Consider the following 13,543-nt stretch of genomic DNA (forward strand, 5'->3'; position numbering starts at 1 on the left):
ACCTAAACCACTTTGTTATGGCTCCTTCTTAAACTACCAATTGTTTACCTTTAAATCTATTATTTCAGTTATTTCAATATACAGTGTACCACATATGGTGGTCTAAACTACTAATATAATAATTAATTATGACTACTACTACTAAAAGCATAAATGGCTTAGCTATGCCAGTAGAATGGGCCTGGTAAGGCGTGTAGGTGAAGCCTCAAGATGGGTGTGGCCCTGCCTCTTTGTGCCACGTAATGGCGGCTGGTGGGAAGGACAAGGCTTGGCAAACAAGTAGTTAATTATGTGTATGAACCAACTGTCTGCACAGATTCTTGATGCTCCTCTCACAATTTACCTGTATGGGATGCAAGGAATTAATCAAAGTTCCCTAAACATATCAATTACAGGTATGACATGAACTGTGAGGGTTGTAATGGGGTACACGTACGGTGTTTTGGGGGAATCTTCCACGACTTAACCATCTACTATTTATATTAAACAGTGCACTGGAATAATATACAATACTTGGTAGACGGATACAGTCGTTGTTGTGATGTTGTTAGGCTGTGTTGTTGGTGTTGACACGTAAATGGGGTGTCTTGCTGTTACACCAGTTTTAAAACAGCGTGGTAGGCTGGTCCCCTGTTTGTTGTTGTTGTGTATATAGACGCCTTCCTCTCTCGGGCAACGCCCTTAACGCTGGTTCCTCACTCAAAGTAATTTTACATTAACAAGGGAACCTAGCTACAATACTGTGTAAATAATTATATTCATTCTTATTGATTACTTTTTTATCAACTCTAGAGACTAAACTAGTCTATTAACAATGTTTCATAATGTAAATATACGATGACTTTGATGACGTCACGGAGTCGATGACGTCACGGAGTCTCCCATTTTCCATCCTGAAGGGAGTACAGACTAGGGGAGACTGTGTTATTTGTGTGTGTGTCGGTTTCCCGACACTTGACACAGTCCGGGACTGTCTGGAGCTTTTCACAGTCCATGACGGTCTGGTGCTTGTCACAGTCCATGACGGTATTGTGCTTGACACAGTCCATGACAGTGTGGTGCTTGACACAGTCCGGGATGGTCTGGTGCATGACACATTCAATGACGGTCTGGTGCTTGTCAAAGTACATGACGGTCTGGTGCGTGACACAGTCCGGGACGGTCTGGTGCGTGACACAGTCTGGGACGGTCTGGTGCTTGTCACAGTCAATGACAGTCTGGTGCTTGTCAAAGTACATGACGGTCTGGTGCGTGACACAGTCCGGGACGGTCTGGAGCTTTTCACAGTCCATGACGGTGTGGTGCTTGACACATTCCTTGACGGTCTGGTGAGTGACAGTCCGGGTCGGTCTGGTGCTTGACACAGTCCGGGACGGTATGGTGCTTGACACAGTCCATGACGGTCTGGTGCGTGACACAGTCTGGGTCGTTCTGGTGCTTGACACAGTCCGGGACGATCTGGTGCTTGACACAGTCCATGACGGTCTGGAGCTTTTCACAGTCCATGACGGCCTGGTGCTTGTCACAGTCCATGACGGTGTGGTGCTTGACACAGTCCGGGGCGGTCTGGTGCGTGACACAGTCCGAGACGATCTGGTGCTTGACACAGTCCATGACGGCCTGGTGCTTGTCACAGTCCATGACGGTCTGGTGCTTGAGACAGTCCATGACTGTCTGGTGATTGTCACAGTCCGGGACGGTCTGATGCTTGTGACAGTCCATGACGATCTGGAGCCTGACACAGTCCGGGACGGTCTGGTGCTTGACACAGTCCGGGATGGTCTGGTGCTTGACACATTCAATGAAGGTCTGGTGCGTGACACTATCCGGGACGGTCTGGTGCTTGTCACAGTCAATGACAGTCTGGTGCTTGTCAAAGTACATGACGGTCTGGTGCTTGACACAGTCCGGGACGGTCTGGTGCGTGACACAGTCCGTGACGGTCTGGTGCTTGACTCAGTCCATGACGGTCTGGAGCTTTTCACAGTCCATGACGGTCTGGTGCTTGTCACAGTCCATGACGGTCTGGTGCTTGTCACAGTCCATGACGGTCTGGTGCTTGTCACAGTCCATGACGGTCTTGAGCTTGTCACAGGCCGAGACGGTCTTGTGCTTAACACAGTCCATGACGGTCTGGTGCTTGACGCAGTCCATGACGGTCTGGTGCTTGACACAGTCCGAGACGGTCTATCATTTGTCACAGTCCTTGACGGTCTAGTGCTTGTCACAGTCCGGAACAGTCTGGTGCTGGACACAGTCAATGACAGTGTGGTGCTTGACACAGTCCATGACGGTCTGGTGCTTGAGACAGTCCAAGACGGTCTGGTGCTTGACACAGTCCGAGACGATCTGGTGTTTGACACAGTCCGGGACGGTCTGGTGCTTGACACAGTCCATGAGGGCCTGGTGCTTGACACAGTCCTTGACGGTCTGGTGCTTGACACAGTCCAGGACGGTCTGGTGCTTGTCAAAGTCCGGGACGGTCTGGTGCGTGACAAAGTCCGGGACGGTCAAGAGCTTGACACAGTCCATGACGGTCTGGTGCTTGACAAAGTCCGGGACTGTCTGGTGCTTGACACAGTCCGGGAAGGTCTGGTGCTTGACACAGTCCGGGACGGTCTGTTGCTTGACACAGTTAGGGACGGTCTGGTGCTTGTCACAGTCCGGGACGGTCTGGTGCTTGACACAGTCCATGATGAACTGGTGTTTGTCATAGTCCATGACGGTCTAGTGCTTGACACAGTCCGGGAATGTCTGGTGCTTGACACAGTCCGGAACGGTCTGGTGCTTGACACAGTCCGGGACGGTCTGGTGCTTGACACAGTCCGGTACAGTCTGGTGCTGGACACAGTCAATGACAGTGTGGTGCTTGACACAGTCCATGACGGTCTGGTGCTTGTCACAGTCCGGGACGGTCTGATGCTTGTCACAGTCCGAGACGGTCTGGTGCTTGACGCAGTCCTGGACGGTCTGGTGCTTGAAAAAGTCTGGGACGGTCTGGTGCTTGACACAGTCCATGACGTCTCGTGCTTGACACAGTCTATGACGGTCTTGTGCTTGACACAGTCCGGGACGGTTTGGTGCTTGACACAGTCCGGGACGGTATGGTGCTTGACACAGTCCATGACGGTCTGGTGCTTGACACAGTCTGGGACGGACTGGTGTTTGACACAGTCCGGGACGGTATGGTGCTTGACACAGTCCATGCCGGTCTGGTGCTTGACACAGTCCAAGACGGTCTGGTGATTGACACAGTCCGAGACGATCTGGTGTTTGACACAGCCCGGGACGGCCTAGTGCTTGACACAGTCCATGAGGGCCTGGTGCTTGTCAAAGTCCGGGACGGTCTGGTGCATGACAAATTCCGGGACGGTCAAGCGCTTGACACAGTCCATGACGGTCTGGTGCTTGACAAAGTCCGGGATTGTCTGGTGCGTGACACAGTCCGGGACGGGCTGGTGCTTTTCACAGTCCATGACGGTCTGGTGCTTGACATTGTCCGGGACGGTCTGGTGCTTGTCACAGTTCATGACAGTCCGGTGCTTGTCACAGTCTATGACGGTCTGGTGCTTGACACAGTCCGAGACGGTCTGGTGCTTGACACAGTCCGGGACGGTCTGGTGCTTGTCACAGTCCGGGACGGTCTGGTGCGTGACACAGTCCAGGACGGTCTGGTGCTTGACACAGTCCGGGACGGTCTGGTTCTTTTCACAGACCATGACGGTCTGGTGCTGGTCACAGTCCATGACGGTCTGGTGCTTGACACAGTCCATGACGGTCTGGTGCTTGACACAGTCCATGACTGTCTGGTGCTTGTCACAGTCCGGGACGGTCTGATGCTTGACACAGTCCATGACGGTCTGATGCTTGACACAGTCCATGACGGTCTGGTGCTTGTCACAGTCCGGGACGGTCTGATGCTTGACACAGTGCATGATGGTCTGGTGCTTGAAATAGTCCGGGACGGTCTGGTGCTTGACACAGTCCATGACGATCTGGTGCTTGACACAGTCCATGACGGTCTGGTGCTTGTCACAGTCCGGGACTGTCTGATGCTTGACACAGTCCATGATGGTCTGGTGCTTGAAACAGTCCATGAAGGTCTGGTGCTTGACATAGTCCGGGACGGTCTGGTGCTTGACACAGTCCGGGACGGTCTGGTGCTTGACATAGTCCGGGACGGTCTGGTGCTTGACACAGTCCATGATGGTCATGTGCTTGACATAGTCCGGGACGGTCTGGTGCTTGACATAGTCCGGGACGGTCTGGTGCTTGTCACAGTCCGGGACGGTCTGAGGCTTGACACAGTCCATGATGGTCTGGAGCTTGACATAGTCCGGGACGGTCTGATGCTTGACACGGTCCATGACGGTCTGATGCTTGACATAGTCCGGGACGGTCTGATGCTTGACACAGTCCATGACGGTTTGATGCTTGACATAGTCCGGGACGGTCTGGTGCTTGACACAGTCCGGGACGGTCTGGTGCTTGACACAATCCGGGACGGTCTGGTGCTTGACACAGTTCGGGACGGTCTGGTGCTTGACACAGTCCATGACGGTCTAGTGCTTGACACAGTCCAGGACGGTCTGGTGCTTGACACAGTCCGGGACGGTCTGGTGCTTGACACAGTCCGGTACGGTCTGCTGCTTGAAACAGTCCATGACAGTCTGGTGCTTGACACAGTCCATGACGGTCTGGTGCTTGACACAGTACATGACGGTCTGGTGCTTGTCACAGTCCGGGACGGTCTGGTGCTTGACACAGTCCATGACGTCTCGTGCTTGACACAGTCCAGGACGGTCTGGTGCTTGACACAGTCCGGGACGGTCTGGTGCTTGACACAGTCAGGGACGGTCTGGTGCTTGACACAGTCCGGGACGGTCTGGAGCTTTTCACAGTCCATGACGGTCTGGTGCTTGTCACAGTCCATGAGGGTATGGTGATTGACACAGTCCGGGACGGTCTGGTGCTTGACACAGTCCGGGGCGGTCTGGTGCGTGACACAGTCCGAGACGATCTGGTGCGTGACACAGTCCGAGATGATCTGGAGCCTGACACAGTCCGGGACGGTCTGGTGCTTGACACAGTCCATGACGGTCTGGTGCTTGACACAGTCCGGGATGGTCTGGTGCTTGACACATTCAATGACGGTCTGGTGCTTGTCAAAGTACATGACGGTCTGGTGCGTGACACAGTCCGGGACGGTCTGGTGCTTGTCACAGTCCATGATGAACTGGTGTTTGTCATAGTCCATGACGGTCTAGTGCTTGACACAGTCCGGAAATGTCTGGTGCTTGACACAGTCCGGGACAGTCTGGTGCTGGACACAGTCAATGACAGTGTGGTGCTTGACACAGTCCATGACGGTCTGGTGCTTGTCACAGTCCGGGACGGTATGGTGCTTGACACAGTCCATGACGGTCTGGTGCTTGACACAGTCCATGACGGTCTGGTGCTTGTCACAGTCCGGGACGGTATGGTGCTTGACACAGTCCATGACGGTCTGGTGCTTGACACAGTCTGGGACGGTCTGGTGTTTGATACAGTCCGGGACGGTATGGTGCTTGACACAGCCCATGACGGTCTGGTGCTTGTCACAGTCTAAGACGGTATGGTGCTTGACACTGTCCGGGACGGTCTGGTGCTTGACACAGTCCGGGACGGTCTGGTGCTTGACACAGTCCGGGACGGTCTGTTGCTTGACACAGTTTGGGACGGTCTGGTGCTTGTCACAGTCCGGGACGGTCCAGTGCTTGACACAGTCCGGGAATGTCTGGTGCTTGACACAGTCCAGGACGGTCTGGTGCTTGACACAGTCCGGGACGGTCTGGTGCTTGACACAGTCCGGTACAGTCTGGTGCTGGACACAGTCAATGACAGTGTGGTGCTTGACACAGTCCATGACGGTCTGGTGCTTGTCACAGTCCGGGACGGTCTGATGCTTGTCACAGTCGGAGACGGTCTGGTGCTTGACACAGTCCTGGACGGTCTGGTGCTTGAAACAGTCCATGACGTCTCGTGCTTGACACAGTCCATGACGGTCTGGTGCTTGACACAGTCCGGGACAGTCTGGTGCTTGACACAGTCCGGGACGGTATGGTGCTTGACACAGTCCATGACGGTCTGGTGCTTGACACAGTCTGGGACGGTCTGGTGTTTGACACAGTCCGGGACGGTATGGTGCTTGACACAGTCCATGACGGTCAGGTGCTTGACACAGTCGAAGACGGTCTGGTGCTTGACACAGTCCGAGACGATCTGGTGTTTGACACAGTCCGGGACGGTCTGGTGCTTGACACAGTCCATGAGGGCCTGGTGCTTGACACAGTCCATGACGGTCTGGTGCTTGACACAGTCCAGGACGGTCTGGTGCTTGTCAAAGTCCGGGACGGTCTGGTGCGTGACAAAGTCCGGGACGGTCAAGCGCTTGACACAGTCCAGGACGGTCTGGTGCTTGACAAACTCCGGGACGGTCTGGTGCTTGACACAGTCCGGGACGGTCTGGTGCTTGTCACAGTTCATGGCAGTCCAGTGCTTGTCACAGTCCATGACGGTCTGGTGCGTGACACAGTCCAGGACGGTCTGGTGCTTGACACAGTCCGGGACGGTCTGGTTCTTTTCACAGTCCATGACGGTCTGGTGCTTGTCACAGTCCATGACGGTCTGGTGCTTGACACAGACCATGACGGTCTGGTGCTTGTCACAGTCCGGGACGGTCTGATGTTTGACATAGTCCGGGACGGTCTGGTGCTTGACACAGTCCGGGACGGTCTCGTGCTTGACACAGTCCAGGACGGTCTGGTGCTGACATAGTCCGGGACGGTCTGGTGATTGACACAGTCCGGGACGGTCTGGTGCTTGACTCAGTCCATGACGGTCTGGTGCTTGACACAGTCTGGGATGGTTTGGTGCTTGACACAGTCTGGGATAGTTTGGTTTTTGACACAGTCCGGGACGGTATGGTGCTTGACACAGTCCAAGACGGTCTGGTGCTTGACACAGTCTGGGACGATCTGGTGCTTGATACAGTCCGGGACGGTATGGTGCTTGACGCAGTCCATGACGGTCTGGTGCTTGACTCAGTCCATGACGGTCTGGTGCTTGACACAGTCAGGGATGGTTTGGTTTTTGACACAGTCTGGGATAGTTTGGTTTTTGACACAGTCCGGGTCGGTATGGTGCTTGACACAGTCAAAGACGGTCTGGTGCTTGACACAGTCTGGGACGATCTGGTGCTTGACACAGTCCGGGACGGTATGGTGCTTGACACAGTCCAAGACGGTCTGGTGCTTGACACAGTCTGGGACGATCTGGTGCTTGACACAGTCCGGGACGGTCTGGTGCTTGACACAGTCAATGAGGGCCTGGTGCTTCATACAGTCCATGACGGTCTGGTGCTTGACACAGTCCAGGACTGTCTTGTGCTTGTCACAGTCCAGGACGGTCTGGTATGTGACATAGTCCGGGACGGTCTAGTGCTTGACACAGTCCATGACGGTCTGGTGCTTGACAAAGCCCGGGACGGTCCGGTATGTGACTCAGTCCGGGTCGGGCTGGTGCTTTTCACAGTACGGGACGGTCTGCTGCTTGACGTAGTCCGGGACGGTCTGGTGCTTGACACAGTCCGGGATGGTCTGGTGCTTGTCACAGTTCATGACAGTCCGGTGCTTGTCACAGTCCATGACGGTCTGGTGCTTGACACAGTCCGAGACGGTCTGGTGCTTGACACAGTCCGGGACGGTCTGGTGCTTGTCACAGTCCGGGACGGTCTGGTGCGTGACACAGTCCAGGACGGTCTGGTGCTTGACACAGTCCGGGACGGTCTGGTTCTTTTCACAGACCATGACGGTCTGGTGCTGGTCACAGTCCATGACGGTCTGGTGCTTGACACAGTCCATGACGGTCTGGTGCTTGACACAGTCCATGACGGTCTGGTGCTTGTCACAGTCCGGGACGGACTGATGCTTGACATAGTCCGGGACGGTCTGGTGCTTGACATAGTCCGGGACGGTCTGGTGCTTGACACAGTTCGGGACGGTCTGGTGCTTGACACAGTCCGCGTCGGTCTGGTGCTTGGCACAGTCCGGGACGGTCTGGTGCTTGACACAGTCCATGATGGTCTGGTGCTTGTCACAGTCCATGACGGTCTAGTGCTTGACACAGTCCAGGACGGTCTGGTGCTTGACACACTCCGGGACGGTCTGGTGCTTGACACAGTCCGGTACGGTCTGCTGCTTGAAACAGTCCATGACAGTCTGGTGCTTGACACAGTCCGAGACGGTCTATCATTTGTCACAGTCCTTGACGGTCTAGTGCTTGTCACAGTCCGGAACAGTCTTGTGCTGGACACAGTCAATGAGAGTGTGGTGCTTGACACAGTCCATGACGGTCTGGTGCTTGTCACAGTCCGAGACGGTCTGGTGCTTGACACAGTCCTGGACGGTCTGGTGCTTGAAACAGTCTGGGACGGTCTGGTGCTTGACACAGTCCATGACGTCTCGTGCTTGACACAGTCCAGGACGGTCTGGTGCTTGACACAGTACGGGACGGTATGGTGCTTGACACAGTCAATGACGGTCTGGTGCTTGACACAGTCTGGGACGGTTTGGTGCTTGACACAGTCTGGGACGGTCTGGTGTTTGACACAGTCCGGGACGGTATGGTGCTTGACACAGTCCATGACGGTCTGGTGCTTGAGACAGTCCAAGACGGTCTGGTGCTTGACACAGTCCGAGACGATCTGGTGTTTGACACAGTCCGGGACGGTCTGGTGCTTGACACAGTCCATGAGGGCCTGGTGCTTGACACAGTCCTTGACGGTCTGGTGCTTGACACAGTCCAGGACGGTCTGGTGCTTGTCAAAGTCCGGGACGGTCTGGTGCGTGACAAAGTCCGGGACGGTCAAGAGCTTGACACAGTCCATGACGGTCTGGTGCTTGACAAAGTCCGGGACTGTCTGGTGCTTGACACAGTCCGGGAAGGTCTGGTGCTTGACACAGTCCGGGACGGTCTGTTGCTTGACACAGTTAGGGACGGTCTGGTGCTTGTCACAGTCCGGGACGGTCTGGTGCTTGACACAGTCCATGATGAACTGGTGTTTGTCATAGTCCATGACGGTCTAGTGCTTGACACAGTCCGGGAATGTCTGGTGCTTGACACAGTCCGGAACGGTCTGGTGCTTGACACAGTCCGGGACGGTCTGGTGCTTGACACAGTCCGGTACAGTCTGGTGCTGGACACAGTCAATGACAGTGTGGTGCTTGACACAGTCCATGACGGTCTGGTGCTTGTCACAGTCCGGGACGGTCTGATGCTTGTCACAGTCCGAGACGGTCTGGTGCTTGACACAGTCCTGGACGGTCTGGTGCTTGAAAAAGTCTGGGACGGTCTGGTGCTTGACACAGTCCATGACGTCTCGTGCTTGACACAGTCTATGACGGTCTTGTGCTTGACACAGTCCGGGACGGTTTGGTGCTTGACACAGTCCGGGACGGTATGGTGCTTGACACAGTCCATGACGGTCTGGTGCTTGACACAGTCTGGGACGGGCTGGTGTTTGACACAGTCCGGGACGGTATGGTGCTTGACACAGTCCATGCCGGTCTGGTGCTTGACACAGTCCAAGACGGTCTGGTGCTTGACACAGTCCGAGACGATCTGGTGTTTGACACAGCCCGGGACGGCCTAGTGCTTGACACAGTCCATGAGGGCCTGGTGCTTGTCAAAGTCCGGGACGGTCTGGTGCATGACAAATTCCGGGACGGTCAAGCGCTTGACACAGTCCATGACGGTCTGGTGCTTGACAAAGTCCGGGATTGTCTGGTGCGTGACACAGTCCGGGACGGGCTGGTGCTTTTCACAGTCCATGACGGTCTGGTGCTTGACATTGTCCGGGACGGTCTGGTGCTTGTCACAGTTCATGACAGTCCGGTGCTTGTCACAGTCTATGACGGTCTGGTGCTTGACACAGTCCGAGACGGTCTGGTGCTTGACACAGTCCGGGACGGTCTGGTGCTTGTCACAGTCCGGGACGGTCTGGTGCGTGACACAGTCCAGGACGGTCTGGTGCTTGACACAGTCCGGGACGGTCTGGTTCTTTTCACAGACCATGACGGTCTGGTGCTGGTCACAGTCCATGACGGTCTGGTGCTTGACACAGTCCATGACGGTCTGGTGCTTGACACAGTCCATGACTGTCTGGTGCTTGTCACAGTCCGGGACGGTCTGATGCTTGACACAGTCCATGACGGTCTGATGCTTGACACAGTCCATGACGGTCTGGTGCTTGTCACAGTCCGGGACGGTCTGATGCTTGACACAGTGCATGATGGTCTGGTGCTTGACATAGTCCGGGACGGTCTGGTGCTTGACACAGTCCATGACGATCTGGTGCTTGACACAGTCCATGACGGTCTGGTGCTTGTCACAGTCCGGGACTGTCTGATGCTTGACACAGTCCATGATGGTCTGGTGCTTGAAACAGTCCATGAAGGTCTGGTGCTTGACATAGTCCGGGACGGTCTGGTGCTTGACACAGTCCGGGACGGTCTGGTGCTTGACATAGTCCGGGACGGTCTGGTGCTTGACACAGTCCATGATGGTCATGTGCTTGACATAGTCCGGGACGGTCTGGTGCTTGACATAGTCCGGGACGGTCTGGTGCTTGTCACAGACCGGGACGGTCTGATGCTTGACACAGTCCATGATGGTCTGGAGCTTGACATAGTCCGGGACGGTCTGATGCTTGACACGGTCCATGACGGTCTGATGCTTGACATAGTCCGGGACGGTCTGATGCTTGACACAGTCCATGACGGTCTGATGCTTGACATTGTCCGGGACGGTCTGGTGCTTGACACAGTCCGGGACGGTCTGGTGCTTGACACAATCCGGGACGGTCTGGTGCTTGACACAGTTCGGGTCGGTCTGGTGCTTGACACAGTCCGCGTCGGTCTGGTGCTTGGCACAGTCCGGGACGGTCTGGTGCTTGACACAGTCCATGATGGTCTGGTGCTTGTCACAGTCCATGACGGTCTAGTGCTTGACACAGTCCAGGACGGTCTGGTGCGTGACACAGTCCGGGACGGTCTGGTGCTTGACACAGTCCGGTACGGTCTGCTGCTTGAAACAGTCCATGACAGTCTGGTGCTTGACACAGTCCATGACGGTCTGGTGCTTGACACAGTACATGACGGTCTGGTGCTTGTCACAGTCCGGGACGGTCTGGTGCTTGACACAGTCCATGACGTCTCGTGCTTGACACAGTCCAGGACGGTCTGGTGCTTGACACAGTCCGGGACGGTCTGGTGCTTGACACAGTCAGGGACGGTCTGGTGCTTGACACAGTCCGGGACGGTCTGGAGCTTTTCACAGTCCGGGACGGTCTGGTGCTTGTCACAGTCCATGAGGGTATGGTGATTGACACAGTCCGGGACGGTCTGGTGCTTGACACAGTCCGGGGCGGTCTGGTGCGTGACACAGTCCGAGACGATCTGGTGCGTGACACAGTCCGAGATGATCTGGAGCCTGACACAGTCCGGGACGGTCTGGTGCTTGACACAGTCCATGACGGTCTGGTGCTTGACACAGTCCGGGATGGTCTGGTGCTTGACACATTCAATGACGGTCTGGTGCTTGTCAAAGTACATGACGGTCTGGTGCGTGACACAGTCCGGGACGGTCTGGTGCTTGTCACAGTCCATGATGAACTGGTGTTTGTCATAGTCCATGACGGTCTAGTGCTTGACACAGTCCGGGAATGTCTGGTGCTTGACACAGTCCGGGACAGTCTGGTGCTGGACACAGTCAATGACAGTGTGGTGCTTGACACAGTCCATGACGGTCTGGTGCTTGTCACAGTCCGGGACGGTATGGTGCTTGACACAGTCCATGACGGTCTGGTGCTTGACACAGTCCATGACGGTCTGGTGCTTGTCACAGTCCGGGACGGTATGGTGCTTGACACAGTCTATGACGGTCTGGTGCTTGACACAGTCTGGGACGGTCTGGTGTTTGACACAGTCCGGGACGGTATGGTGCTTGACACAGCCCATGACGGTCTGGTGCTTGTCACAGTCTAAGACGGTATGGTGCTTGACACTGTCCGGGACGGTCTGGTGCTTGACACAGTCCGGGACGGTCTGGTGCTTGACACAGTCCGGGACAGTCTGTTGCTTGACACAGTTTCGGACGGTCTGGTGCTTGTCACAGTCCGGGACGGTCTAGTGCTTGACACAGTCCGGGAATGTCTGGTGCTTGACACAGTCCAGGACGGTCTGGTGCTTGACACAGTCCGGGACGGTCTGGTGCTTGACACAGTCCGGTACAGTCTGGTGCTGGACACAGTCAATGACAGTGTGGTGCTTGACACAGTCCATGACGGTCTGGTGCTTGTCACAGTCCGGGACGGTCTGATGCTTGTCACAGTCCGAGACGGTCTGGTGCTTGACACAGTCCTGGACGGTCTGGTGCTTGAAACAGTCCATGACGTCTCGTGCTTGACACAGTCCATGACGGTCTGGTGCTTGACACAGTCCGGGACGGTCTGGTGCTTGACACAGTCCGGGACGGTATGGTGCTTGACACAGTCCATGACGGTCTGGTGCTTGACACAGTCTGGGACGGTCTGGTGTTTGACACAGTCCGGGACGGTATGGTGCTTGACACAGTCCATGACGGTCAGGTGCTTGACACAGTCGAAGACGGTCTGGTGCTTGACACAGTCCGAGACGATCTGGTGTTTGACACAGTCCGGGACGGTCTGGTGCTTGACACAGTCCATGAGGGCCTGGTGCTTGACACAGTCCATGACGGTCTGGTGCTTGACACAGTCCAGGACGGTCTGGTGCTTGTCAAAGTCCGGGACGGTCTGGTGCGTGACAAAGTCCGGGACGGTCAAGCGCTTGACACAGTCCAGGACGGTCTGGTGCTTGACAAACTCCGGGACGGTCTGGTGCTTGACACAGTCCGGGACGGTCTGGTGCTTGTCACAGTTCATGGCAGTCCAGTGCTTGTCACAGTCCATGACGGTCTGGTGCGTGACACAGTCCAGGACGGTCTGGTGCTTGACACAGTCCGGGACGGTCTGGTTCTTTTCACAGTCCATGACGGTCTGGTGCTTGTCACAGTCCATGACGGTCTGGTGCTTGACACAGACCATGACGGTCTGGTGCTTGTCACAGTCCGGGACGGTCTGATGTTTGACATAGTCCGGGACGGTCTGGTGCTTGACACAGTCCGGGACGGTCTCGTGCTTGACACAGTCCAGGACGGTCTGGTGCTGACATAGTCCGGGACGGTCTGGTGATTGACACAGTCCGGGACGGTCTGGTGCTTGACTCAGTCCATGACGGTCTGGTGCTTGACACAGTCTGGGATGGTTTGGTGCTTGACACAGTCTGGGATAGTTTGGTTTTTGACACAGTCCGGGACGGTATGGTGCTTGACACAGTCCAAGACGGTCTGGTGCTTGACACAGTCTGGGACGATCTGGTGCTTGATACAGTCCGGGACGGTATGGTGCTTGACGCAGTCCATGACG

The 13,543-nt window shown here is 55.6% G+C and overlaps 2 protein-coding genes across 6 annotated transcripts in view; both read right to left on the reverse strand.

Annotated features, from left to right (window-relative positions):
* Positions 1-13,543, reverse strand: part of LOC123749057 (uncharacterized) — a 195,356-nt gene that overhangs the window by 167,428 nt on the left and 14,385 nt on the right. The gene's annotated exons all lie outside the window — the stretch shown is intronic.
* Positions 9,688-13,543, reverse strand: part of LOC138352218 (zinc finger protein 271-like) — a 5,658-nt gene continuing 1,802 nt past the window's right edge. The window contains exons 2-3 of the mRNA XM_069304503.1: positions 10,537-10,881; positions 9,688-9,984 (exon numbers count right to left, since the gene is read on the reverse strand). Of these exons, the coding sequence (XP_069160604.1) occupies positions 9,688-9,984; positions 10,537-10,881 (642 nt within the window). The remainder of the gene's footprint in view (positions 9,985-10,536; positions 10,882-13,543) is intronic.

The sequence above is a fragment of the Procambarus clarkii genome, chromosome 5 (genome assembly GCF_040958095.1).
Source record: "Procambarus clarkii isolate CNS0578487 chromosome 5, FALCON_Pclarkii_2.0, whole genome shotgun sequence".
NCBI lineage: Eukaryota > Metazoa > Arthropoda > Malacostraca > Decapoda > Cambaridae > Procambarus > Procambarus clarkii.